The 25,764-nt window shown below is 54.7% G+C and overlaps 1 protein-coding gene across 2 annotated transcripts; it reads left to right on the top strand.

Moving 5' to 3' along the window:
- The first annotated feature begins 1,511 nt into the window (after nucleotides 1-1,511).
- On the top strand, nucleotides 1,512-24,087 carry FLOT2 (flotillin 2). 2 transcript variants are annotated; one of them, XM_059829169.1, is made up of 11 exons: nucleotides 1,512-1,570; nucleotides 10,488-10,569; nucleotides 15,324-15,414; nucleotides 19,828-19,951; nucleotides 20,372-20,490; nucleotides 20,634-20,747; nucleotides 20,840-20,959; nucleotides 21,388-21,602; nucleotides 21,819-22,002; nucleotides 22,167-22,316; nucleotides 22,496-24,087. In XM_059829169.1, the coding sequence occupies exons 1-11, from the start codon at nucleotides 1,522-1,524 to the stop codon at nucleotides 22,532-22,534; spliced, it is 1,287 nt and encodes a 428-aa protein (XP_059685152.1). In that variant the 5' UTR covers nucleotides 1,512-1,521; the 3' UTR covers nucleotides 22,535-24,087. The 2 variants fall into 2 exon arrangements, with proteins under 2 accessions (XP_059685152.1, XP_059685153.1); XM_059829170.1 differs by lacking the exon at nucleotides 15,324-15,414 and adding an exon at nucleotides 13,362-13,452.
- The last annotated feature ends 1,677 nt before the right edge of the window (nucleotides 24,088-25,764 follow it).

Raw genomic sequence — 25,764 nt, 5'->3', positions numbered from 1 at the left:
ACGCTCCACCTGACGCATGCTGCAGTGCAGCACGCCCTGCGGTACATGCACATGCTCCATCTCACGCACGCTGCAGTGCAGCACACCCTGCAGTACATGCACACGCTGCAGTGCAGCACGCCCCGCCTTGCACACACATGCACTCCCTGCAGTACACGCGCACACTGCAGTGCAGCACACCCTGCCTTGCACACGCACGCATGCCCTGCGGTACACACACACGCTCCGCCTTGTGCAAACTGCAGTGCAGCACGCCCTGCCTCGCACACGCATGCACACCCTGCGGTACATGCACACGCTGCAGTGCAGCACGCCCTGCCTTGCACACGCACGCATGCCCTGCGGCACACACACACGCTCCACCTTGTGCGCACTGCAGTGCAGCACACCCCGCCTCGCACACGCATGCACGCCCTGCGGTACATGCACACGCTGCAGTGCAGCACGCCCCGCCTTGCACACACATGCACTCCCTGCAGTACACGCGCACACTGCAGTGCAGCACACCCTGCCTTGCACACGCACGCATGCCCTGCGGTACACACACACGCTCCGCCTTGTGCAAACTGCAGTGCAGCACGCCCTGCCTCGCACACGCATGCACACCCTGCGGTACATGCACACGCTGCAGTGCAGCACGCCCTGCCTCGTGTGCATGCATGCACACCCTGTGGTACATGCACACGCTGCAGCGCAGCACAACCTGCCTCGCACACACATGCACGCCCTGCAGTACATGCACACGCTGCAGTGCAGCACGCCCCACCTTGCACACACACGCACGCCCTGCGGTACATGCACACACTCTGCCTTGCGCACGCTGCAGTGCAGCACACCCTGCCTTGCACACGCATGCACGCCCTGTGATACATGCACACTGCAGTGCAGCACGCCCCGCCTTGCACACACACGCACGCCCTGCAGTACATGCACACGCTGCAGCGCAGCACACCCTGCCTCGCACACGCATGCACGCCCTGTGGTACATGCACACTGCAGTGCAGCACGCCCTGCCTCGCACACGCATGCACGCCCTGCAGTACATGCACACACCCTGCCTTGCACACACACGCACGCCCTGCAGTACATGCACACGCTGCACTGCAGCACGCCCTGCCTCGCACACGCATGCACGCCCTGTGGTACATGCACACTGCAGCGCAGCACGCCCCGCCTCGCACACGCATGCACACCCTGCGGTACATGCACACGCTGCAGCGCAGCACGCCCCGCCTCGCACACCCACGCACGCGCCGCACACGCCGCGCCGCGCACGCGCCTGCCCCATGTTACCGCGCGCGCGGGCGCGCGCGCGCGCAGACCCGCGGCACCCAACATGGCGGCGGCGGAGGCTCAGCCCCGCCCCCGGGGTGCGGCGCGGCGCAACACCGACCTTCCCAACATGGCCGCGCCCGCGGGTCACGCCCGCCACGCACGGGAGCGGGGTGTGGCGGCGCGGGGGGTTGTGGGAGCGGGCGGCGAGGCGGCGGCGGGCGCCGGGCGGGCGGCGCCGTGGGCACCATGGGCAACTGCCACACGGTGGGGCCCAACGAGGCGCTGGTGGTGTCAGGTACGGCCCGAGCCTCGCAGGGGCTGGGGGGGCTCCCTGCCGGGGGGGGTCCTCTGGGGGGGCGGCCTGAGGGGTCCCTGTCGGGGGGGCTCCTGTCGGGGGGGGGCTGAGGGGCTGGAGGTGGTCCCTGTCATGGAGGGACCCTGAGGGAATTGGGGGGGGGTGTTCTGTAAGGGGGTCTGCTAGGAGGGGACCCTGGGGGGAATTGGGGGTCCTGGCTGTGAGGGGGCCCTCGGGTTGGAGGGGTCCCTGTCAGGGGATCTGGTGTTGGGGTGGGGTGTTCCTGTCCTGAGGGGGCTTTGGGGCGCTGAGGGGGGGACCCTGCGATGGGTGGGGGCACTGGGAGGTGCTTGGGGGGGGCGCTGTCACGGAGGGGCTCTGGGGCACTGGGGAGGGTCCCTGCCTGGGCGGGGGGACCCTGGGAGGTGGTGGGGAATGGGAGGTCCTGCCTGGGGGGGAGTGTGGGATCTGGGGTGTGTTTGGGGGTGCCTGCTGCAGGTTGCTCTGATTTGGAGGGGGGGGTGTCCCCTGAAGGAGCACTGGGATGCACTGGGAGCACTGTGTGGGGAGGCCCTCCCTCGAGGCAGCACTGGGTGGGGGGGGGTCCCTGTCATGAGGGGACCTTACAGTATTGTTCGGGGGGTGTCCTGCTGCGGGTGGGCACTGGGGTGCTGGGGGTGTCCCTGCGAAGCAGGTGTCCTGGGGTGGCCAGCAGCTCCCTGCCGCGTGGACCCCGGGGCTCCGGGATGGGGTCCCTGCAGCGCAGAAGGCGGTGGGTGAGGCCACGGTGCCAGCGGCACACCCCGGTGCTGCTCCTGCTGCTTTCGGATGATGTCAGGCAGTGACACCAGCAAGGCTGCCGGGCTCTGGGCCGCTGCCAACAGCCTTTGGCTTGGATTACCAAGAAGCTGTCCTGTTCCTGGGGGGCAGATTGGCTTTGCCGGGGAAGGGGAGCTGGTTGTGAGCATCCCGCTGGGGCAGAGAGGGCGGCTCGGGGCAGGGGACCACGGGCCTGTCCCTGGGGTGCTCTTCTCATCCATCGTATCCTACTGCTGCTTCGTCACTGGCGCGTCACCTGGACTCTCGGTGGTGCTGACACTGGCAGTTGATGCCCATCACATATGTGTAATGTTATCACTAGGTGAGCCGGCTGCTTGGGTTAAGGTTAAATAAACCAGCAGTGAAATCTCCGGTGTCTGATTCAAGCTGTAGCTGCTTCAACACTCTGCTGAAGCTCCAGAGAGTGCACTTTGGCATAGACCAGGCTGCATGCGGACAGGACTTAATTACCGTTAGGTGATGTAACGGCTTGCTGTAAGGGCTGGATGCTCCACTCTGTGTGCGTGGTGGTAACCAGGTGAGATACAGATGTTTGTAACTTTGTGCGCCCTCAACCACGTTACATCCTTTCTGTCAACGCTGGACTAGTTTTGTGGCAGGCACTGTGGTGCTCAAACCTAAATTCACCTGGGCGAAAATGTCTGTGAACGTCAAGGATGTGCGATGATCACAGCTCTGCCGTGCATGTGAAACTACGTTGTTATGTTTTTGGAGCCAAAGCCTCCAGTGGGCTGTGCCACTGGCTTCTGGCTGGTCTGTTATCAGTTCATCTCTCTTGAATAACAGACCTGTTTTGGGAATTACTGAGGAGATGCCAGAAGCAGGCTGCAATTTTGGAAACAAATAATGCTCGCTGTGGCGGCTGCTTCTAAAGAGTTACAAACCGCACCCCACAGCTGCCTGGAGTAGCAGTATTTCTTGCAGTTTTCCTGGTCTTCTGCACGTCTCTGCAGTTCCCAGCGGGAATCTAGAGCTGATGCTGCACTTCCCTCTTAAGGGACTCCCCGTCAGAATCAGCGCTGCTTGGTGAAATGCCACATCCAGCGGGAGGAATCGGGAAGCCGTGCTCCAGGCGTGCCGGGATGCCGTTCAGTCTTAAAAGCTTGGTCTCACCTCTCTTCAGCTCTGAAGTTTACAAAACACGGCTTGCAGGATGAGCCAGCAGGAATTTGTGGCATCTGCTTGCAGTTCCAAGCGTTATGCTTTCCCGCAGCTGGGAGCAGTGAGCTGAAAACACTCCTCGATGTGCAGCCACGTTCTGGGAAGGGAGCGCAAATCACGCTGGGCTTTGCGAGTCAGAATTGGGTTCGGTGCTGCCACCAAACCTGGTTTTCCTCTGCTGCTGCCCAACGTGGTCTGCAAATGCTTTCTGTCTCGTGAGAGCATGGTCTCTCAGCTTCAGGGGCAGCCCGAGAGGTTGTGGGAGCTCTGCAGAGCCCCGCAGCCCTGCAGCTCCTCCGTGCTTACGTGCAGAGTGAATGCCAGGGCATTAGTGGCAGGCATGTAACTACAAGCAGTTGTAGTTCCAGGAACTTGAGCCGTGTCTCTCCGGGGAAAAGCAGAGAGGACCTTGGGGGCTAGCATTTATTTGCATGATATTAGGTTGGATTTGGGGAGAGAGGGCGAAGGGAAGAATAAACCAACAGTAAATAATATTAAAAGCAGGCTGTTGTCTTGCAGTCTTGAATTGTCATACAATTGTTATTTGAAAGACTTCACTTTGCGGGAAGGTACCTCCAAATCATGAAGCTGATTGGAAAGTTTTCTTTATTGTAAATTTAGCCTGTGCCTCTTGAAGGAAGCTTGGTCACATGCCTCCCTTGGCATGTGGGTTTTTTCTGAGGAGTGGTGTTCTTTCTTTTCACTTTCTTGTGAGACACTCAAGTTCCTCCAGTGCTCAAGGAACAGACGGCTCTGTGTGCGGGAGCTTCGTAGCCTTATTTGGGAAGCTGCTTCCCGGGCACGGGTCAGCATTCCCGCTGGCACCCACGTCCTTCCTCTGTTGAGCAACACCAATCTCCTTCTAAGAAACTGCACTCAGTTAGCCAATCCGTCTGTGAAGTGTGGAGCCCGGGCTTTGTAAGAATGCTCCACAAAGCCCTACGGCAGCGATGGTGGTCTCTCTGGAATGTGGGTCTAACTGTGCTGGAGGGTGGCGGTGCTGGGAGCCTCCCGGTGAGGTTTGGTGCAAGCTCTGAGGAGGCTTTGGCAGGCATCTGGCCCATCACTGAGTCCTCTCCAAGCGCAGCTGGAGACGTTTGAGTTTTCAGGGAGATACACAAAGTACCTGTTCATCCTGATGTCCAAATGTTCCCACCAGCTAAATAAGCTGTCTCAGATGCTTAATGCTGGTTTTGGGTTACAATCTGGTTGAATGCAGCTTTCGTGGCTAAGGATCGATCTGCTAATTTTGAAATACAACGCTATAATATTTCTGCAGAGTCTCATAATAAGGAGAAGTAATTTATAATAGCCGCGTTCATCTTACAGTTCCCATAAGTAAATAGTGTTGCCTGAACCTCCACAGTTGGGGCATTTTCCTTTGGGCTGACGAGGGCTGCGGGGTGGCACCACACAAGCAACAGTCCAGCAGCTTCAAGGTGAGCACCTGGAGATAGGTGACAGGGGAAGGCTGGCACAGCCCACGGTGTTCCTGGGTCAGAACAAACTGCTGCTTCAGCAAAAGTTCAGGGTGTGAAAGGAGGGAAAAAAAGTCAGGGCGGCTGCAGCCCAGTCAACCTAGCTTTATTTCCGAGGACAGTACTGAAACAAATACATTGCTCGTAAACACCTAGAAGAAAACAACTATGCGTATTTGCTGAGTATGAGCCGTGCCCAGCTAATCTGACTTCCCTCTCAGGTGGGTTAGCACTCTCAGGGGTGAGGAGAAGCAGCAGATATTACACACCTTCCCTTTACTGATTTCTCAGAAGTCAGCTTGAGAAATATGGTCTAGCCCAGTTTCTCAAACTTTATTTAGTCCAGCGCCCTTCGGGGCTCCTTGATCTCTGTCAAAGTAAAAGAAGAGCTGCAGTTAATTCCAGTTTTGTGCAAACATTTCCTGCCGCACCCCAGCAGTCAGGGGTAGTTAACCCTTCCAGAGCTGCTCTAAGCTCTCACATCCTGCTACTGCATCCTCCTTATTCCTGCAAGAGGAGCTGGTCATGGTTTTGAGCCAATGTGACTGTGCTGTTTTTATGGTCGTTCTCTAAGTTTTGAAAGCCTGAAATAAAGGCTTCTTGAGGCTCTGCAAGCCCTTCCTGCCAGAGGCCTACAGTCCACAGTGCGAGGAGGAACTGGTTTCTCGGATACTATAAAATTAATATGAAACTACGTGGAAAACCATTGCCAGGAAACTTGACAGTGTCTTGCTGTTCAGCTGAAAGGATTTATGAAGTACGTTCCTTGTTTTGGCTTGGATAATGGAATCGAGAACGTGCTTATTGAATTTGAGCTGGGAATGGATTCGAGAGCTTTGAAGAGCTGGATTAGACTCAAAATGAACTCAACAGATTGACCGAATGGTCTGAAAGAAATATGATGCAGTTCAATAAGGAGAAATGCAGAGAGCTACACTTAGGTGAGAACAGTCGATGGCATGAAAGTAGAACGGGAGAAGGTCCAGGCTGTGTCCTGCAGAAAGCTACGGTGAGGAGCAAGAGCCATCTGAGACCTAATGCTCATGGTGGGGCTGATGGTATCGGGGTCATCATTCCACTTCCAGCTACAGGCCTGTGTGACTCTGGTTAGCTGCAATTCCAGTTCTTCAGCCTCAAAAGCAGTATGAGTTTGTGGGAAGGATGCGTTTGTGGGAAGGAGTAGGCAGCTTCAGCTGGGTTTCACGAGGTTCTGCCCATGTCTGCATTCGTGCCTGGGGAGCCGGAGTTCAAAACTCTTTCCCAGGGTTGAGGTCGAGGTATTCTACCTCTCGCACTGAGCAAGCCGCGCAGAAAACTTCTAGTGGCACTGATTGTCGTCTGCCAGGTTTAACAGAGTGCTCCGGCAAAGTTAGGTTCTTTGTTTTGGCTAGCCAAAAATCTTTCCCCGCGCTCGCTTTCATACTGCTTGTGATGCTCAGTTGTTGCTGTCCGGAGTGCAGCATCACGGCTTGTCTCAAATCTGTAGCATGAGATTGCCGGTGCTTGATGCAGCTATTCACCACTTGCACAAAAGGCAACTGATGCAGCTCCTCTGTGGTCTTTCCTTCTCGGCAGGTAGTTCTTCAGCTTTTTGCAGGTGGTGGGGCTTGAGGTTTCCCCTTGTCAGGTGCTTGTTAAATCTCCAAGACTTGCAAATTACTCTTCAGAAAGCATAGCAGGAGAAAGAGGTGGACAGGATAGCCTCGGGGCTTTCCTTTTGGTTTCCAGGAGGAATTCGGGAGTAGTATCTCTGTAGTTTTGTTGTGTAATTTCATTGTGGTTTGTCTTCCCTACATTTCTGTTTACAGGATGAGTTAAAAACGTGTGTTTTTAAACTTGCTCCGTAGCATTGATACTCATAGCTTAAAATGAGTCATTTTGGGATAGATTACATCCAAAACAAGCTAGCCAGCATAATCTGCTTTCATCTGCTGTAGTGACCATCAAAGGATTTTATGGATTCAACTCAGAACCCTCCATCTTTTAAAATTAATTTTTGTTAACCTTGTGCCATTTCTGCATGTGGACAAAATCTAATTTATATGCACAGTAGGGCCTAAGAATCCAGACACTGACTTTAGTCTAGACCGTCCTTTATGACGTGAGTTTCTTTCTGTATGCCTTTGCCTTTTCTCTCCTCTCCATTATGTCTTTTGTCAGTAACTGTTTTCAATTATCAATTTTTTCTTTGTCATTCTGCACTCGTTTGCTAGCACCCCATAACATTTCCCAGCACAGGGCTGTTTTTCTAACAAACCCAGCTTCTGTCCGACTGGACCAAGCTGTTTATTCCCAACTTGGGCGGAGGGTCCTCCCGGAGGAGGAGACTCCAGCACCAGATTGTCCTGAACTGAGGCGTGAAGGTGGCAGCTCTTCCTCTGCAGGTGATGGCAGCGGTGTCCGCTCTGTTCTTGTGTTCAGCCTGCAGCAGTCTTTGGGAAGGAATACAGTTGTCGAGTTACCGTAGCAGCCTGTTTAACGACCTGATTTCTAAATGCTCACCGCTTCCTGCCAGAATACAAGCTCATTGCCTCGAGTTACCTTGGGAAAGCAAACAACACAGAGCTTGTTCACAACCTCAAATTGCCCTGGCTTTGATGTTTTGAGCCCCGTGTCCCCATAACGGTCGGGGCCCCTGTTCTTCCTTGCGTGCCGTCCATCAGGGCAGCAGCTTCCTGCATCTGCTGAGAGCTCTGTTTATCTACAAACTCCCAGCGATTAATCTCATTTCATTAAAAAAAAACCACAACCGGATGACGTGCTTTCTCCTGGCTCTGGGAATTCTTGCTTGAACATGGGACCCCTTCGTTTGGGAGGAGGCCAAGCTGGATGGCAGCTTTCCGGCTATGAATCCTCCGTTTGTAGTGCGCCTGGCCACCGTACACTGCCCCGGAAGAGGCACGATGGATGTTTGTGGAAGCGATGGCCAAGCGGCTGTGAGACCCAGACTGCTAGAACAGTGGGTGTATTATAGCTGGAAAAGGCAATTTTTCTGCCAAATCTCATTGTGCAAGAGGGTTTATTCTTTAGCCTTGCAAAGATTGCACTTTGTTGGTTCCTTTTTCACTTGGTCGCTGAGACTTGGGAAAGAGGCTGCAGGACTGCAATGGAAAAATGAGCATTCGGCTCATCTGACTTGCGTTACCAGGACAGAGCTCTGCTGTGCTCAGATGTCCAGCTTGCATGAAAGCAACCAGCTGCCATCCCGCTCCTGTGTAATGTGTGTGTTTTCCCTGATTTTTCTCATGCTTTGAACATTTTTGGACATATAATCTAGCTTAGTAAACTGTGCTGTGCAGCAATGTTGTGTAGCACTGGGAAGCAAGCACAGGGCTCACTTTGGGTGTCGTACTAAATAAGGTATTTCCTTGCATTGCCTGCAGAAGAAAAGAAACATCTGTGTGGAGAGGCACATTCTTGTAACAACAGTGGGTTTAGGGTGCAGAGTTTTCTCAGAACATTATTATGAAACGATTACCAGAGGTTCGGTAAAGACCACATAGACCTTGTGAAATAAAACACCTTTCCGTGGGGAGCTGCTTTTCCCGACTGCCAGGAACACCTCCCTTCCTGTTCTTGGAAAACAAGGGTCTGGCTAAAAGGCTGAGCTAACCGGGCTGACGTCCTCCAAGAAATGTTAAAAGGCATTGAGGTTAATATGCTGCAGGATATTGTATCATCAGCTTCTGTAACTCCTTGCCTGGCTGAAATAGCCTTCCAACTACAGGAAGAAGCTATCCAGAGGCTGTCTCGGAGGTGACGGGGGAATATTCCTCTAGGCTGTGGAGCACAGGAGACCTGAAAAAGTGTGTAAATCCGTCTCCCATTTGTGTTTACTTCCTACTGAAATCAGAGGGTGAAGAATTGTAGATGGGGCCGATCTGTGGGTTTATCAGCCATTGCATGGAAGCCAGTGAAGCAGGCGGTATCTTTAGCTGATAGCAGAAGATGGCCAAACACTTGAGGATGGGGAGGAGAAGGAGGATGGAGAGGACAGAGTCCCCTCCTGCGGTCCAGAGGGCCCTGCCGGCATGCTGGCCTGGATGTGTGCTGCCTTTCCCTCTTCATTTTGACCTATTGCACCAAACATAATAATCATCGTCTCTCTTGAAAGGGGTGTCTTCTGTGGCTGTCGTCTGATGGCTTCATAGTTCTCCCTTTCCCCTCCCACAATGTGAAGCTCCCACAGCTCTGCAGCCACCCTCTTCCCCGCATGCCTGCTCTTCTTCTGCACTGGCTCTGTCTTGCCTGCGTAGATACGTCCCGCAGGGCTGAAACTGTCTCTTGCTGTGTTGGTACAGCGCTTGCCTTGCTGAGGCCCTTGGGCGCTGCTGTAGTAAGTGTGATTATGGATAACAGACTAGGGAGGGACCGCTGGCTTCGTCTGCCTGAGAGATGGCAGCTCACCGCCCTGGTCCGAGTCGGGGAGCTGCAGAGCTCCTCCCTTGCCAGGCAGGAAACCTAGGGCTGGTCGCTGTCGGGGTGCTCTCTTGGAAGGTAGCAGGCGTCTTATTCCTTCAATCAAAGATATGAAAATCCAGATAGTCTTCTGGCTTCTCTGGGGTCAAATTTTAAATGTGTCGGGGGAGTTCCAGAGGCTGCCCGAACTCTGGGTGCAGCCAGCTCTGTGACGGGCCATGAAAGCCTCAGGAACCGTAGGACTTGCATGAGCCAGAACTAGGAGATGTTTTGGGGGAGCTCAGGGGTTCTCCCCTCCTCCAGTGCTGACCTGCTAGCTTTTTGATGGGCTTAAGGGTGGTTTGCAGTGTGGGTGAGGGAAAGGAGATGGATTTCTTACATGGCTTTCCATGATGGAGCTGGTGCATCACAGTTAAAGATACTGAAGCATGTGCTTACAACGATTCTGTTTGCTAAAAATGCTTAAAATGCTTAACAAAACTAAAATAAAATCCATGTTTGAAATACAGTCGCTTTCTGTGTATTACTGTTCGTCACACTGAATTATTACAAATACTATTTTCCAATTTTATAAGATAATTCCAAAAAAAAGGTTGTCTTTGGAAAATTGCTGTGTGAAGCCCATGGAGCTGAGGAGTGCATTGGGTTTCCCAGTGGCTGGCTGCGTTATGGCTGACCGAAGGGTGTTCCACGTCTGCTGTGGATCTTGAAAAGAGTTTTCTGTGTTCATTATTTATCAGACAGTGCAAGCATGCTTGGATTCTTCTGGGTCATGTTGCAGAGCTTGGCTTGGTAGCACCCATTGCTGTAATGTGGCCGAGGCAATGTGCTTCCCCTGCTCCGAGGGGCTGGGGGAACCCATGACCCCCCCAGGATGCCCTTTCCTCAGCAGCCAGGGGCTGGGCAGGCTTGTAAAGTTGTTCTGCTCATGACTTAGTCTGGGCGCGGGTTTTTCCCTAGTTGAGAGCAACGCGCACATGTGTAATCCCTACATCTCTGTGCTTTCTGCTGTGCTGCAGGTGGCTGTTGTGGCTCTGATGTAAAGCAGTATGTATACGGAGGCTGGGCCTGGGCTTGGTGGTGCATTACAGACACCCAAAGGTAAGGAGACCCCTGTTATTTGTGGTTTTGGAGTAGGAGTTGGGCAAAGCCATCCCAGTGGGGCTGTCAGCAGTATCTTTAGGAACATGGAACTGGGCACTACATATGAAATCATGGATGAGCATCAGCCCAGCGCGCTGCCTTTGGCTGTGACCGGCTCCTGGTCCTTCGAAGGAAGGCTGCCTTGTGTACAGCACTGCAAGTAGCTGGAAGGAGCAATGTGTGCCCTGTGTCATTCCTTGAAGCGTGGGGAATGTAGGGTCACTCACAACCGCACAGCTTCTGGCCATCCTCTGCTTTGAGTGATGGGGCTGAGGTTGTCCAGGGCCCTGCAGGAGATAACCCTGTCATTTCAGGTTTACCTTACAGTAGACGATGATCGATGATGCGCAAAATGAAATCACAGGATGGGGGAGTTCTGTGCTGACTAGTTTTGTGGGGACAGCTGGGTATCACAGTCCAAAAAACAAAAAAGAAAATAAATCCTATGCTTTCAGCTGAACTACTTTTCAAATGGCCTCTCTGTCCACACCTCTCCTCAAACCCAAGGCAGTCAGATGGGGATTTTTTTCCTTTTTGGTTGTTTTTGAGTTACCTAAACCCCACAAGCTGAGAGGGCCATAGCCTGGCTGGTCAGTGTGTTTCTTCCTGTGCTGGGGAAGGCGAGAGCCCTGCTCTCTGCTGCCTTTGCAGCACTCCACAGCGGCAGCTACGAGGTGCTGGGCGGCGAGGCCACCGGACTGGCTCATCCATGAGTTCACAAGAGGACCTGAGTTCTGCCCAGTATGGCCCAAACCCTCACCCAGTAACAGAGACGTTTGTGGCACGCAGCGGGCCAGTGCCCCCTCCCACTCCTCAAGTCTCCTTTTCTAAAGATGTGCTGACTGCTGTCACCTTGGGAGCAGACTGTGTTCCTCTTTAAAACCATGGGATTTCCTTTCTCTCCCTTTCCTCAGTCGTGGATTTTGCTTGCTGCTTCTTACTGCTCTGAACTAACACGCTGTGATAGTGCTGCTGTCCTGCTAACGTAGCTCTTTGTCTTTAGGATCTGTGGGAATGTTACTCTCTCCTAACACCTCCCTCATGCTCACCGATGCAGGTTTCCTCCGTCTATGTAAAAAATAATAGGGAAAAAGGATAAAGATGTGACTTTCGGGTTTTTGCGCTAAGTGACAGCCGGAGGTTGTAGTTAACCTTTACTGCCTTATCTCGCCACCTCTTTTCCCTGTTCACGTGTTGCCACCAGCAGACAAAGCGAGCATGTTTCTGCCCTCGCTCTGCAGATGATACACTACCGTAGCGGCTGTTCACCTCAGGGGCAGGCAGCTTGCCTTGTTCGAAGGGGTCCTGGCTGCTGCTGGCAACCGACTTACGACACCTCTCAGGTCCTCTCCCAGGTGGCAGGTCCTCGGGTTTGGTACGAGAGCCTACCACAGTGCTCCGGCTGCATGAAGAGGTCTCGGCTAACACCTGCTGCTTTAGCCCAGGCTTTCCAGCAATGCTCGTACGAGGTGGGAGGGGTAGGAAAGGCCCAGCTTGTGGGCTCGATGCTTAAGAACTGCGTTTGATCCAGACGAGCTTTGTTCCCAAAATTTTGTGAGGCATCTCGTTGGGAGAACTGTTGATTTGAACAAATGGTTTCTGCTCCTCCTCTTGTTGTGCGAGAAGCCCAGAGAACAGCACGGGACTTTGACCTGCCGTGTGCAGGAGATAACAGCTGTATTCAGGAGGCTGACTTATTAAGTTAAGCAAAGGCTGAGTCCAGGGCCAAGAACTGCTTGCCAGGATAAGCTGTCATATGATAGAGGTCTGTGCGTTATTTAGCAAACGGAGCTCAGACACGACTGCCAGCACCCAAACAAATCTTTTACTTTAAGATCTATACCCTCAGTTCATGCCATGGGATATGGGGTTTAATTCTCCTTTTGAGAACAGAGTCTTTCCCAAATACCATAAGCCATGCCACAGATGGAGCCTGCTGCATTAACATGAAGAGTGAGGCAGATTTCCTCCTCTGAAATTAGGACATCTTTTCTGGGACTGCCAGTGCTGAAAGCAAGAGAGACAGCAGCAATTGTGTCACTGTCAGCAGCATCCCGCCAGGTAGCACTAACCTGGGAACAAAAGGAGCAGTTAGAGCTGGCAGGGTGCTGGGCTCTTATCCTGCTGCAACCTTGAGGACTGGGGAAAAAAAAAGAAAAAAAAAAATCCTATCCCTGTTTAAGGGTCAGAAATAAATGCAGAGAGAGAGGCAGCGCAGTCTTACATGCCTCTGGGGGAACCAAATGGTATTATTCAGCTTCTCAGGGCAGCACTCAGAAGCACCTTCTCTCATCAGTGCCTTAGCCAGGGGTGGGTAGCCGGGTCCCTGGCATTTTCATTTTTCTGGCCGCTCTTAAATGTTGGCATAGAAGCATCTAAATTATTACAAAAAGGAATTTTTGTGTGTGAAGATTACTCCAACAGAGAATTCCAACTGACTCTAGCGTGGCAGTCCAGGTGGGATACACAGTTCAGTTTCATCTGCGGTGACTTATGGGATGCAGGGTGGAGACGAGCCCCCAGCCTGTTTATCCTCAGAAGCAGCTAGATGCTGTAAACTCCCCGCCGTGACCAGGGAAGTTGCTCTGGCCCAGCGTTACGGAGCCCTGGGAGTGGGCAGTGGGAGAAAGGCAAACTGAACAGGGAAAAGCTGAAACCTGAAAGTCTCGTCTGTCCTTTGCAATGAGTGTCTTACTCTCTGATAACTGCTTTGTATATTTGCTGTCCTACCCTTATTCCTCGCTGCTCAGACTGTCTTTGGAGGTTATGACCATCCTCTGTCGCTGTGAGAATATTGAGACGTCGGAGGGGGTCCCACTGTACGTAACAGGGGTTGCACAGGTAATAATCCACCAGCTTCCTAACATCGTGTCTAACTGTTTATCCCTCCGTTTTGAGCAGCAGCAACAGCAGCAGCAGCAGCAGCAACAGGATAACATAAAAACTAATAGTTTTCTAATGGGACAGTTGAAGTCTCAATACCCTCCTCTCCTTCCCCTTCTCTGGCACTTGCCATGGGGCGCACTCCACGGTTTATAGGTAATGCAGACAGATGTGTACTTGGCAAATTCCAAATTCAGCATTGCTGTACTGGCTCCTTCTGATAACGCTGCAGACCTTTGCTCCAGCTGTAACCCTTTCCTCGACAGCACTGTTTCCATTGTGTGCTTGGTGGAGAGCAGAAGGACATCTGCTGCTGTGTGGAGCCACAAGCAGGCCAGGTTGGGTTCTGTACAGGATCTGGGGCAGGTGGGAAGGCAGGTTTTGTGCCGTTTCAAAAGGAAACCTCTACACGTGTGGGGAAATTGCAGCTGTACCTGGCTCTGCAGTTTTGGATATGGGTTTCCACTCAGCCCTTCTTACTCTGCATGGAGACAGTGCCTATTTTGGATGTTGTCACGTTTGAAAGTACAGCATAGAGACCTCGGATGAGTTGCAACATACAGGACTAGCGTTTGCACTGTGAGCAGTTATGAACCAGTGTAACAGTAATTACCAAACATCCCTGTGACTTGCAGGCTAAGAAGCAGCACAGTATTGAAATTAAATTCAAAGTATAGACTAAGGTCTTCAGAAGGCTAAAATCCTGCACTAGCTGATTCAAGCTGTGAGTGCGTATGGCAAAAAATGCCTCTGTGCGTCCTGGGCAGTGGGATCTGTTTTATCAGCTCCCGGCTTCTGTGCCAGTTTAATTAGGACAGCGGCCAAGGCAGGCATGAACTCGCAGAGGTACGTTTCAGCACCTCCAGCCAGTCCTGGCGTGACTCGGCACGCACGCAGCATCTCAGCGCAGCCCCTTCATGGTTCAGATGTTTGACCTAATGTTCACTGACACAAGCTCTCTGCCCTGTGGCTCCCTGTCCTGACTCCCAACGCCTTCCCGGCTTGTTACGGCTGACATGAGAGCCAGACTTTCCTTCCTGAAGCAGAACCTGCCACAGCCAAGCATGTCTCTTGTTTTACCAGATGATGACCTGCAGATTGCCGGGTCTGGCCAAAGTACCTCGAGCCCACCTTGGGTGACTGAGAAAGCTCTGGAGCTGCAGGATCTGTTCCTGGGTGCCTGATACTATACAGGCATGGCCCTAAAGACTGGAGACTCACTTCTGTCTGCCTTTGGGTCACTGGACACAGGAAAAATAGAGGGAGAGGTGAACCAGATCAGGGAGCAGGTCTGTGTTAATGCTAACCCAGCGAAGGCAAAGGCAGGGCTGCTTCTTGCAGCATCAGCGCCAGGTTTTGCCAAGCAGCAGGGCTCCTGTGGGGGTGGCAGTGCGGGGCGGGCGGGAGCATCCCCGGTCCATGCTGTGCTTTTAAACCAGTGACACCAGCCAGTGGGAGCCCGTGCTGCCCCGGCGTTGGGCAACGTGGCACAGCGAGCCTCTGACAGAGGGCCCTTCGGGGTCCCAAAGCTGCTAGCTTCTGGCCGTCTCGCTAGCCCAGCAGAAGGGAAAGGGTCACAGTAGCGTTTCCAGTCTGGCTCCCAGCCTTTCTCTGCTGATAAGTTGCCTTTAAGCATTATCTGAAAATCTGTTTCTCGGCCAAAGTGACTTGTCTGTCTCCAGTCACAGATGCAGTCCCTTGGCTGCATACTGTGCCTGTCTTACATTACCTGTGATGAGTGCGGCAGGTAGCCCGGGGCAGGAGATGCAAGGGGAAGAGCTGAGTGTGTGTTACCTGGAAACGTGCAAATATTTTACGTTTTTTGGCAGGATTTCCCTAGAGATAATGACGTTACAGCCCAGGTGTGAGGACGTAGAGACGGCGGAGGGGGTAGCTTTAACTGTCACAGGTGTGGCACAGGTACAGTAACTCCAAAACATCATTTCAGGAATGCATGTCTCTAACTTACCTCTGGTTTTCCCCCTTAAGCGGTTGCTGTTGTCCAGGAACAGAAGCCAACTGCTCTGAAACAAATTCTTGTACAAAACCACACTGTCCTCATTGGTTCAAACACACTACAGCATGTCCGTGTTGTGAAGGGGGTTGTGACCTCTCCTCCTCTTCCCAAAATCATTCCTCTTTTTCTGGTGTCTCATTTGTCCACATGGCAAATGAGGTGTGTGGGGAGTGACTTGATGTGTTTGTGAAATGATGATGTACCACGGTGGCCTTGGAGCTGTGTGTGACCCTGCAGGACTGAGCATGAGATGGTATCGAGCATTACGTTGCTTTGGATTATTATTATTACTAGCATATGGACCTTGTAATTCTTCACGGTGAGTTAAAGCTTAAAGAAAGAACTTGGTCCCTCCAGGCACTAAAATTTCTGTATAAAATTTCTGGCTTAAATTGAATTTTGATTCTCCCAAACCTTCTTTATACGTGAAAACCAGCTCTTGCTGCTTGTGATAGCACACTGAAACACCTGCATTTCTTAGACTCCGCGGTCTGGTGCCCTGATACAGAGTCTGTCCTTGTAACCAGGTCCTCCTGCCTTGGGGAGGATGCTGGGAAGAAAATGTTGTTAGCTTTCGACTGAATTTGACTCCTCGAATAGGCAGCTGGATGCTTTGATTGAAAATTACTCCTGACAGCTCATTCCGGGTGTATAAAACCAAGATAGCGATTCTCAGAGTGCACACAAGGCTGTGGTCACTGTGTGTCCAAAGCATGTTGTTGCAGGAGAGGTGACTGCCATGTTCCCAGCAGTGAGCAGTGGAGCCGAGGGGAGCTGCTGAGTGACACAGTGATGTGACCAAAATTCCACGTGCGTCAAAAGGCTTCCCCCAGGGAAGAGCACCATGGCTGCTGCAGCCCTTTTAGGATGAAGTGCTTGACGGATTTCACCCAGTGCTTTCCAGAGCAGCGGATTCCTCCCTAGATTTGTTGATTTGCTCTGAACTGACATTGCAGAGGAGCTGCGTGCTGTGTCTGTGTGTAACTGAGGATACGAGTTCAGCCAGGAGCAGTTTCTGGATTGTCGCACATGGCAGAAGGGCTGGGCACGACCGTGACTCAACAGCGGATAATCTATTGCCCTGCTGCTGTTGGGGAACGTGGCTACGTGCAAGAGCACCAGCACCTGAGCCAGTGTCCTGTGCTCATCCTGGCTGTAATTGGTGTGAACCAGCATCCTTGTTTTCAATTTTTCAGTTCTTTATATCCACTTAGCTGCTAATGTGTCACATAGCCACAGTGGTCTTTGCATGGTTGGCAGAATGCATGCCCTCAGCCACATTTCATAAATCTGTAGGCTTTTCCTTCTGTATTTGGAAAAGGTATTTCTGTGAAGCCAACATTCCTTTTTGACCTAGTTTTGGGACATCCTTCCATTACCTGCAAAATGGTCTAGGTGAGGCAGCACGTGCTAGCAGAAGGCTGGATCACCAGGTACCTTGATTTAAAAAAGCAGCTCCCAATTAATCTCATTCCTGTTATTCTCTCTTCTCACTGTTCATTTTTTTCACCGTCCATTAACTTTAAAGGTTTAGGCTTGTGAGAGGCAAGGAATTGTCATGCAGAAGGCAGGCTTGAGGCAGCCGGGGATGTGCGTGGCAGAGGTTACCTTAATTTTGTGGAAGTACTTTTGAGGCAAACATTTTTCTTTTAAGAGCTTGTGCAATAAAGGAAAAAAAAGAGAACAAATTATTACTAGAGAAAACCCTTTTAAACATTTGCAGTAATAATAGAAGTGCTTAATGTGCATAAGGATGCTGTTCTTTTTTTGAAGAGAGATGTAATGAGTACTCACCAGTAGCCTCCTTCCTGCGTTGGCTGGATGCTTGGGGTGCGCTGGGATGCTGCTGCCTTGGGCCATGCTGGGCTTTGTATCCTTCTGTACCATTTTTCTGAGCCTCAAGCTAATTGGATTGTCTCTGCTCGCCCCTCGCTGTGATTGCAGCTGGCTGGAGCTGGGTGCGGCAGTATCGATCCTCCAGATGGGATTGTTTTATAGAGGCCCTCTGATTTCCTGCCAGCTAAACTGTCTCTCTGATGTGAATGACATTTGAAGAAGCACCAAGTGTCGCGGTGCCCTGTCTGAAATACTGGAAACAAGCTGAGCGCAAATTGCTCAACTCTGTTTTGTTTTGTGCAACCTTTGCTTTGTAGGTTGACATCCTTATTGAGCGGATAGCCAGGCTCGTTCGGACTGTCCAGGGTTTATCAGCGCAGGCAGGCTGCTGGCTGGCTTTATTCGCAGAGGCTGAATCATTCCTTGTTCCTGTTAAGTATCGCAGGGACTCTCTTAATGAACATCCCACTCCGTGCTCTCACTGTCCTCTCTGTAGCTCCCGAAGGGTGGGGATTGTTTAGAGAGGTGGAATTGCTGGCAGATGCACACCGTAAACGTTGCTGCTGAGTCTAATTGGTTTTGGTATTTGCAAAAACCTCCCGTTTGCTGTGAGATGAGTCTTGTGCAGGGTCCATGCTCCAGGGTGCAGCTTCATGAGCAGCTCTCCCAACTCCCCCTTGTGTAGAAAGTGCACACTGCTGGCCCGGGGTGCAGGGACAAGAAACTACTGTGGGCTGGCCCCGAAAGGAGCCCAGAAGACTTGGGGAGAAAGCAGAAGAGGATTGCCACGCTTGCCCGAGATTCAGTTTGGTGTTTTGACTGGGAGACCCAGCCTGAGAAGCAAAGGTAGGAAATAGGCTCAGCCCAGGTTGGTGTTTCTTCACGTTACTAGGGGTAGGGTTGTGGCAGCTGGGTCTTGGTCAGCTCGCTGCGTCTAACACGGTCCACCTCCGGTCCCCTTAGAGAGGGTGGCTGGTCCCAGTTGTCCCACTCTCTGGCAGTGCCAGGGCTGGGTGCTGCTGTTCGTCTCTGGAGGTCAGGCTGTGGGATCGTTTCGGACTTGTGGGCTATCAGACCAGGCTTTCTCAAGAAACAGTTGTGTTGTTTTGCCAGCAGTTTGACCCTGAAAAGCAACCTTGTAGGTGGCAGGCTGAGGTCTGTAGGCTGTGAACCCATCAAGAGTGTGCATTGGGACCCTCGGAAGGCCCCTGTGCAGCGCCTGAAGCTTCGGAGGTCTCCGAGCCAGGATCATGTTGGCATTGTGGGTAGCAGCAGGTCCAGCCAGGGCCCATGGGGCAGGATGCAGGGTGCCACCAGAATCTCATGGGACAGGAGGCACTGCCCAGCCAAGATGTCTCCATGAGAGGGTGCTGTGGGACCCGCTCAGCACCCAGAGGTGCTGATATGGCCCTGCTCCCTTCTCTGGTGCTGCCAGACACACAGATGTCCCTATGACCAGGCTTTGCCTGAGCCACCAGGAGCTGTCACCTTGGTGGGTTGTAGCTTCTCGTAGCTGGATCATATAGAGCTCCATGAGCACACATCTCCACTGCCTGACATACCCCATAGGGATTTTTAACTCACTAGGCCTTTAAAAAGCAGCCCCATGACCAGCAGGACCATCTTAAGACCTTGGCTTGTCTGGATCTGGGGATGCTTTTACATCTGGCCCTGACTATGGGAGGTGAAAGGAGCGCTGGGGTGGCTGTGTCCCACCTCTGGGGATCGTTACCAGACTGACCGTGCGGAGCAGGACAACTGGCTCCTGGCGTGGCACATTGGGGTCACCGCAAAGGGCGGCTGGGAGCTCCCAGCCATGGGCAGGACAAACCAGTGTGCTACGGCCATCTCGTCTCATCTCTCCTTGCAGGGAACGCCGAATGAAGCCCCTGTTCCCAAGCTGCTCCTTGGGCATTTCAGACTCTTCCTTGTTCTCTGCCTTTCCTGTGTCAGAAAAATTATTTCTAGTGAAGGAGGAGGAAGAGAAAGGTAACGAAACGGCTTTTGGCCAGGGGTAGTAATAGAAAGCCCTCTCCTCCTAGGTGTGGTATTGGTACAGTGGCTGAACTGGTAGTTCAGGGCTCTTTGGTAGAGTTTTCATCAGGTGGGACTTACAGGACCAGGCTCTGTCCCCACATCACCCAGTGGCCGCTGCTGTGGGATAGATGGCTGCAGGGAGCACCTCTCCACGCAGAGCTGCAGTTGGGGTTTGGAGAGGTGTCTGCCCCGGACGCTGGCGCTGCTGCGTGTGCCTGCAGCAGGGTTCTCCCCAGCAGCAGTGAGTGGGGGCTCGCTGGGCTGGTCCGGTGGCCTGGCTCGGCGTGGTGACAGCTCAGCATGGTCCCTTGGAGCATCGGTAGCACGGGGGCCTGGCAGCCTGGTGGTGGTACTGCTGCTTCTGCTGCTGCTGCTGCTGTTCGGTGCCTGTCCCTCTTCGGACAGACGCCTTCAGTCCCTTTGGTTTTGTCTCCTGTCTGTAGGTGAAGATAATGACCGAGAAGGAGCTCCTGGCTGTGGCCTGTGAGCAGTTCTTGGGGAAGAACGTGCAGGATGTGAAGAATGTGGTCCTTCAGACGCTGGAGGGGCATCTGCGCTCCATCCTAGGTGCGGAGGGGCTCACGCTTTTGAAGGCATCTTGAGTAGCTTTCTCCCTTCTCTGCTGGCTGGTCCCAGCAGTATTGCTGCCACCGCAGCAGCCACAACGGGTGCTTCCTCTGCTGACTGGCATCTTAGGTTGTTACTCGCCTACAGCAGCTCCTGCTGTGTGGCTGGCTGTTGTGATAAATGAGTTTTCAGTGCCTGCAATAAGAGATGTCTGAGTCCCTGTGGGTTACAGGTGTGTGTGGTGGTTGCGCTTGTGAGACCGAGATGTCGGTCTGTGCTGCAGGGTCTGGGCAGAGGATTACGCCCTTGTGCCCAGACCTGAAGAGATTAGGGGTAACGAGGATGTTGCTGAGCTTAGACCCACACCGCTGTGTGTTAACCTGTTCCAAATAAAGTGCTTCGCCTTCCTTCCCTCCGCAGGTACCCTGACGGTGGAGCAGATCTACCAGGACAGGGATCAGTTTGCCAAGCTGGTGCGGGAGGTGGCAGCCCCCGATGTGGGTCGCATGGGTATCGAGATCCTGAGCTTCACCATCAAGGTACACCCAGCCGTAGGGCACTGTGCTATGGGGCACCCAGCAGTGCTGTAGAAGCAGCACAACAGAGCTCTGAGCTTCAACAGGAAGGGAGCAAGACGGAGTCGCTTGTTTGGAGTGGTTGTGACTTATCTTCCCCTCTCCAGGATGTCTATGATAAAGTGGATTACCTGAGCTCCCTTGGAAAGACTCAGACTGCGGCTGTCCGAAGGGATGCAGACATCGGTGTGGCAGAAGCCGAGAGAGATGCTGGCATTCGGGTGAGTCCGGAGGCGTGGTGGGCTTCCCCAAAGCAGCCTGTTTTGCTGCGGCTGCACACCCTGGAGCTCTGTTCTCTGTTTCCTCTCTGCAGGAGGCAGAGTGCAAAAAAGAAATGCTGGATGTCAAGTTCATGGCAGATACCAAAATAGCAGATTCCAGACGGGCTTTTGAATTGCAGAAAGCTGCCTTCACTGAGGAGGTCAACATCAAGGTGAGAGGTATCCCACAGCCTACCGCTGTTCCCTGGCTGGATCGTGGTGGTGGTGGTAGCTCTGGGACTTGGCAGCTTCCTCTTCCTGCATGTGTTAGGAGAGCTGGAGGTGGAGAACCCAGGTTTCTATGTCACAGTGTGCACTTCTTGCGGCAGATACCTCTCCTGCCCTGTTTGCAACAGTTAGGTGGGACTAGGAGGAGGTGGAAGGATGGGGAGGGTCGTTTAAGCTGAACCTGGAGCTGCTTGGGCTCAAGTGCTGTGGGAAGAGTGCACCGGGAAGGACAGCAAGTGCAGCTCTGAGGATTGGGATGTCACCTCTGGGTGGAGGTTTGGCCATGTCTGTTTTCAGGGCCTGCCAAGGGTCCTTATGTCTGTGCACAGCAGATCATGGCCCAGACCCCTCTTCTCATCTCTCCCGTGTGCAGACTGCGGAGGCTCAGCTGGCCTACGAGCTCCAGAGCGCCCGGGAGCAGCAGAAGATCCGCCAGGAGGAAATTGAAATTGAGGTGGTGCAGCGCAAGAAGCAGATCGATGTCGAAGAGAAAGAGATCATCCGGATGGAGAAGGAGCTGATAGCGACTGTGAAGCGGCCGGCCGAGGCCGAAGCCTACCGGATCCAGCAGATCGCTGAGGGCGAGAAGTGAGTGAGCCCGTGACCCGGTCGGAGAGGGACCAGCCCTGAGCCCGGCTGCACGCTGGGGTGGGGTGAGGCGGGAGCAAAGTGCAGCATGTGCTGCACTGAGACCCAGCTCACGGGCTCTCTACGGGGCAGGCACGTGGCTGATGGAGGGAGGGAAGCAGTGCTGAGTACACTGCGAGGATCTGGGCTGCTGGAGGGCTGGGTTTCCCTTTCTAGGGTGAAGCAAGTCCTCATTGCTCAGGCGGAGGCAGAAAAGATCCGCAAGATCGGAGAAGCAGAGGCCTTTGTGATTGAGGCCATTGGGATGGCGGAGGCTGAGAGGATGAAGCTGAAAGCTGAAGCGCTCCAGCAGTATGGAGAAGCTGCCCAGCTGGCTCTAGTGCTGGATGCACTGCCTGAGGTGAGGAGGGAGTAGCTTTCCCCTGCTCTGGGCACGTGCTGGCAAGTTCCCAGGCTGGGCCAGGTCACCTGGGGGCACAGAGAGGCCCCACGAGCTTGGTTAGCAGGCTGCTGAGCAGCTCCTTGGCTTTCTGCTCATCCCACCCTCCTTCTCTGCTTCCCCAGATCGCTGCCAAAGTGGCTGCTCCCCTCTCCAAAGTGGACGAGATCATTATTCTCAGCGGAGAGAGCAGCAACACGACATCTGAGGTGAACCGTCTGCTGGCCGAGATCCCCGCCTCCGTGCGTGCCATCACCGGCGTGGATCTCACAAAGGTGAGCCGGCCACCGACAGCTGGCAGTTACTGCGGCTCTTGGGGCACAAGGACTTGCCTGAAAACTTTCAGACTCATAGGGAGCCTCTCCTTCCCCAGCCCTGCCCAGCCGCAGAGTGCAAGCAGCTCCCTGCCTCCCCCTCCTCCCTCCCTAACAGCTTCTCTCTTCCCCTCCTACAGATTCCCCTGATCCAGAAAGCCACCGGGGCCCAGGCATGAGGCTGGCTGACCCAAAGCTAGTGAAGATCACTCCCTGTTATGCACTCAGACATCAACTGCCTTCAACACATGGGAATTCCTTTTATATCAAAGACAATTGGAGTTTAATTTTTAAGCTCTGGTGCCTTATTTTGTAGGGCCAGAAAGATGCATGTCCAGTCAGCTGCTCTTTTTATTACAAAGGGTGGGAGGGGATTTATTTTGTAACTAACTATATATTGTATCAGGCCGGGGTTTGGATCCGATCCCCAGCTATGACTGGCAGCTTGTCTGGTGTTGCAATCCCGGTGCCTTGCTGTTCTCTGTCCTCAGACGGCCGCCCAGCGCTCAGAGCAGAGGCTCGGTGGGATGCGGAGCATGGAGTGCGGAGCTGTAGGAAGAGAACAGCCAGGACCCACCTCCCCTGGGCTCCCTGCTCTCCTGCAGTGACCCTCCTGGGCACTGCCCAACCCCTGCCTCTGCCCACAAGCTGTTTTTGTGGCTGGCTTTCCCCATCTGAGTGTCTTGCCCACAGGGCCCCCGCAGTGCTAGCAGTCCTGCCCAGGCTGGGCTTCCCCGAGGTGGCAGTCACAGCCCTGGGAGGGTGACAATCGGGCACTGCCAGTGGGTGCTGCAATTGGTGCCTGCTCCCATGCTGCCTTCCCTCGGGCAAGTTTCCTCCTAGGATCTGGAGGTGGGAGAGCTCGGGGGGGGGTCTGATGGGGCACTGGTGGAGGGAGCCCAACTCGGCTCTGGACTGAGCCAGGCTTGGCGAGATCCCACCACCAGGAATGCCAAAAAGTAGTGCTGTGCCAAAGCCGCCCCATCCTCCCAAGAGGGGGGTGGAACCCTCGAGGCTGCTGTCCCCGTGCCGTGGTACATCTTGACTGCCACAACTACTAAAACCACGGGCCAGAGGGACGCGGGGGGCCAGGCAGGGTGCTGCGGTGGGGACAGGCTCCTCCGGCACCACGGCCTGTACAGCTGGCCGGGGACCAGCACTCCCGGGGTGTGACAAGCAGCCGTGCTGGCCGGGGGATGCCCCAGCAGGCACTGCAGAAGCCCCTACCTCCCTCTGTCCCCCTGCCTCTTATGGCCAGTGGCTTTGCTGCCCTGAGTGACAATGTGAAAGAGGTTGTCCCCTGTGTGTGTCCCATACTCCCCACAGTGCTACTGGCCCGCGCCCCTTCCCTGCCTGTCTCGTCGCCTGTGCTCAGTCTGGCTGTAGCAGCCAAACCCACATGTGAAGTCAGCCTGGCGCTGCTGTGGGGTGGTGACCTGTGCCAGCACCCTGGGGTGCTGGGGGTGCCTTCACTGGCTCCTTCACCCACAGCTCGGTGCCACACACCCCCCCGCCGCTGTCATGGGGTGGGTGCAGGGACCCGGGTCCCCCTCTGCCCTCCTGGCAGTGCCCCCGGTACTGGCCAGTCGCTTTGCCAGGAGTGACCCACTGCAGGGAGGATGGGTGCTGCGGGGCCAGCAGCACCCTGTCCCCCTCCCTGCTGCCGGAGTGGGGAGGACTGGGCCTTATCAACCCTCGGCTTGCGCTTGTGCCGCGGGGCCGCCGGCCCAGATCTGGCGCTTGCTGGCGGGCGTGCCGGGCGAGGCGCCCTATCTGCATGTGCGTGTGCATGCCTGCGTCCCTGCGACCGTCACTGCTGTACGATAATAAAGCCTTGTCACCATGTGCCTTGGCTCTTGTCTTGTGCCTCCTGCACCCATCTCCCCTGCCGTGGCACCCCTGGGCCCAGGGCAGTGCCAGAGCCAGTGCTTGACCAGCCGTGGCATGGGCTGGCCGGGGGCTGCTGGCCCCGGAGTGGTCAGGTGTTCCCGCTGGGTTGGGGGAACAAGGGGTGCATGGAAGTGAGGTCCCAGCTCACATGGCTCCTGCAAAGCTCCTGGGAGCTCGTGGCCTCCCCGTGGTCACCGTGTTCCTGTGGGTCCTTGCCCCATCCCCAGGGCAGCTCCTGGCCAGCTCTAAGTGGGGTAAAGCTTTGTCGTGCTCCCACACACGTGAGTAAGGAGCCGGGAGCCACCAAGGGTGGCTGGTGAGCTCCAGCGGCATCACCCTCGTTAACCTGGGGAGCGGATTACTGCAGGAGCACCTCAACTAGAGGCACCCCAACCAGGGGCACCCCAAGGTTTGGAGCAGGGCTGATGTGGGCTGAAGGCTCTGTCTGTCCCAGCAACCAGGCTGGTGGCAGCAGCTCCTGCTGCTGCTGTCTTGCCCCTGCTCTGCTGCCGGCTGTGCGCAGCCCGTGCCCTTGCCCTGCTGCCAGAGTCCCCTGCGCCCCGTGGGGGCCAGGCAGCACCCATGTCCCATGGCACTCCGTGGGCCTGGTATCCCCAGCCCAGCCCCGCGCACCCTTCCCTGCACTGGGGGACAGCAGGGTGGCTCTGGGTGTACCTGTCCTTCTCGGGGTCAGCCTGTGAGCGGGATCAGTGACAGCCAGCAATGGGGCTCACACGGGGGGTGGCTTTGCTGCACTGCCCTCCCTGGGGCAAAGCCTGTTCACTCGTGCCCTCAAGCCCCTCCATGTCCCTCCAGGGCTGGGCAGGGGCACGGGCAGCACAAAGGGTCCCCTCCTACGTGCCCTGCAGCAGTGTGACCCTGCAGATATGCCGGGTGGGGACAGCTCAGCAGCCCCTGGCAGCTCCTTATCTGCAGCCAGACATGCTGCCCTGGAGCAGCACGGCTGGTGCGAGGGCTGCAGCACCCGGGGGTCCCTGCGCCAGCTCCACAGTGCTGGCATGGGGGACACCCGGGCCCCCTCTGCCCCGCGGGGTGCAGCAGGGTGCAGGGCCATGGGGCAGGGCTGCTCCCACATGCTGAGCAGGCACAGGGGCCAGCTGGGATGGAGACAGTCCCATGGGGCTCACCTGGGGCTGGCTGGGCTTGGGGGACTCTTGGGGAGACTTTGCGGGTGTCCCTGCTCTAGGTGCTGGGAAGCCTGTGCCACAGTTTGGGGAGCACTACAGGCCCCCCCAGGAGACCTCTGGGTCACAGCAGGGGCCAAAGACAGAAGGAGACGGTCCCTTGCACTCCCCAAGTCCCGGCATCCTCATGCCTGCGGACAGGCTGGTGCCGGGGCTTGACCCTGTGCCGACTCCTGCCTGGGGGGGAGTGTGAGTGATGCTGCCCCTGTTCCCGTCACCCAGAGGTGACAGCGGGTCTGGGGACACCTCATGTGGCAGGGCAGGGTCCCCGATAGCTGGGTGCTGCTGCTTATCGGGGCCCCTGCGCGGACGGT

This window comes from Gavia stellata, chromosome 25 (assembly GCF_030936135.1).
Source record: "Gavia stellata isolate bGavSte3 chromosome 25, bGavSte3.hap2, whole genome shotgun sequence".
Taxonomy (NCBI): Eukaryota; Metazoa; Chordata; class Aves; order Gaviiformes; family Gaviidae; genus Gavia; species Gavia stellata.
The sequence above is the reverse complement of the archived record's forward strand: the minus strand, read 5'-3'. Positions and strand labels throughout refer to the sequence as shown.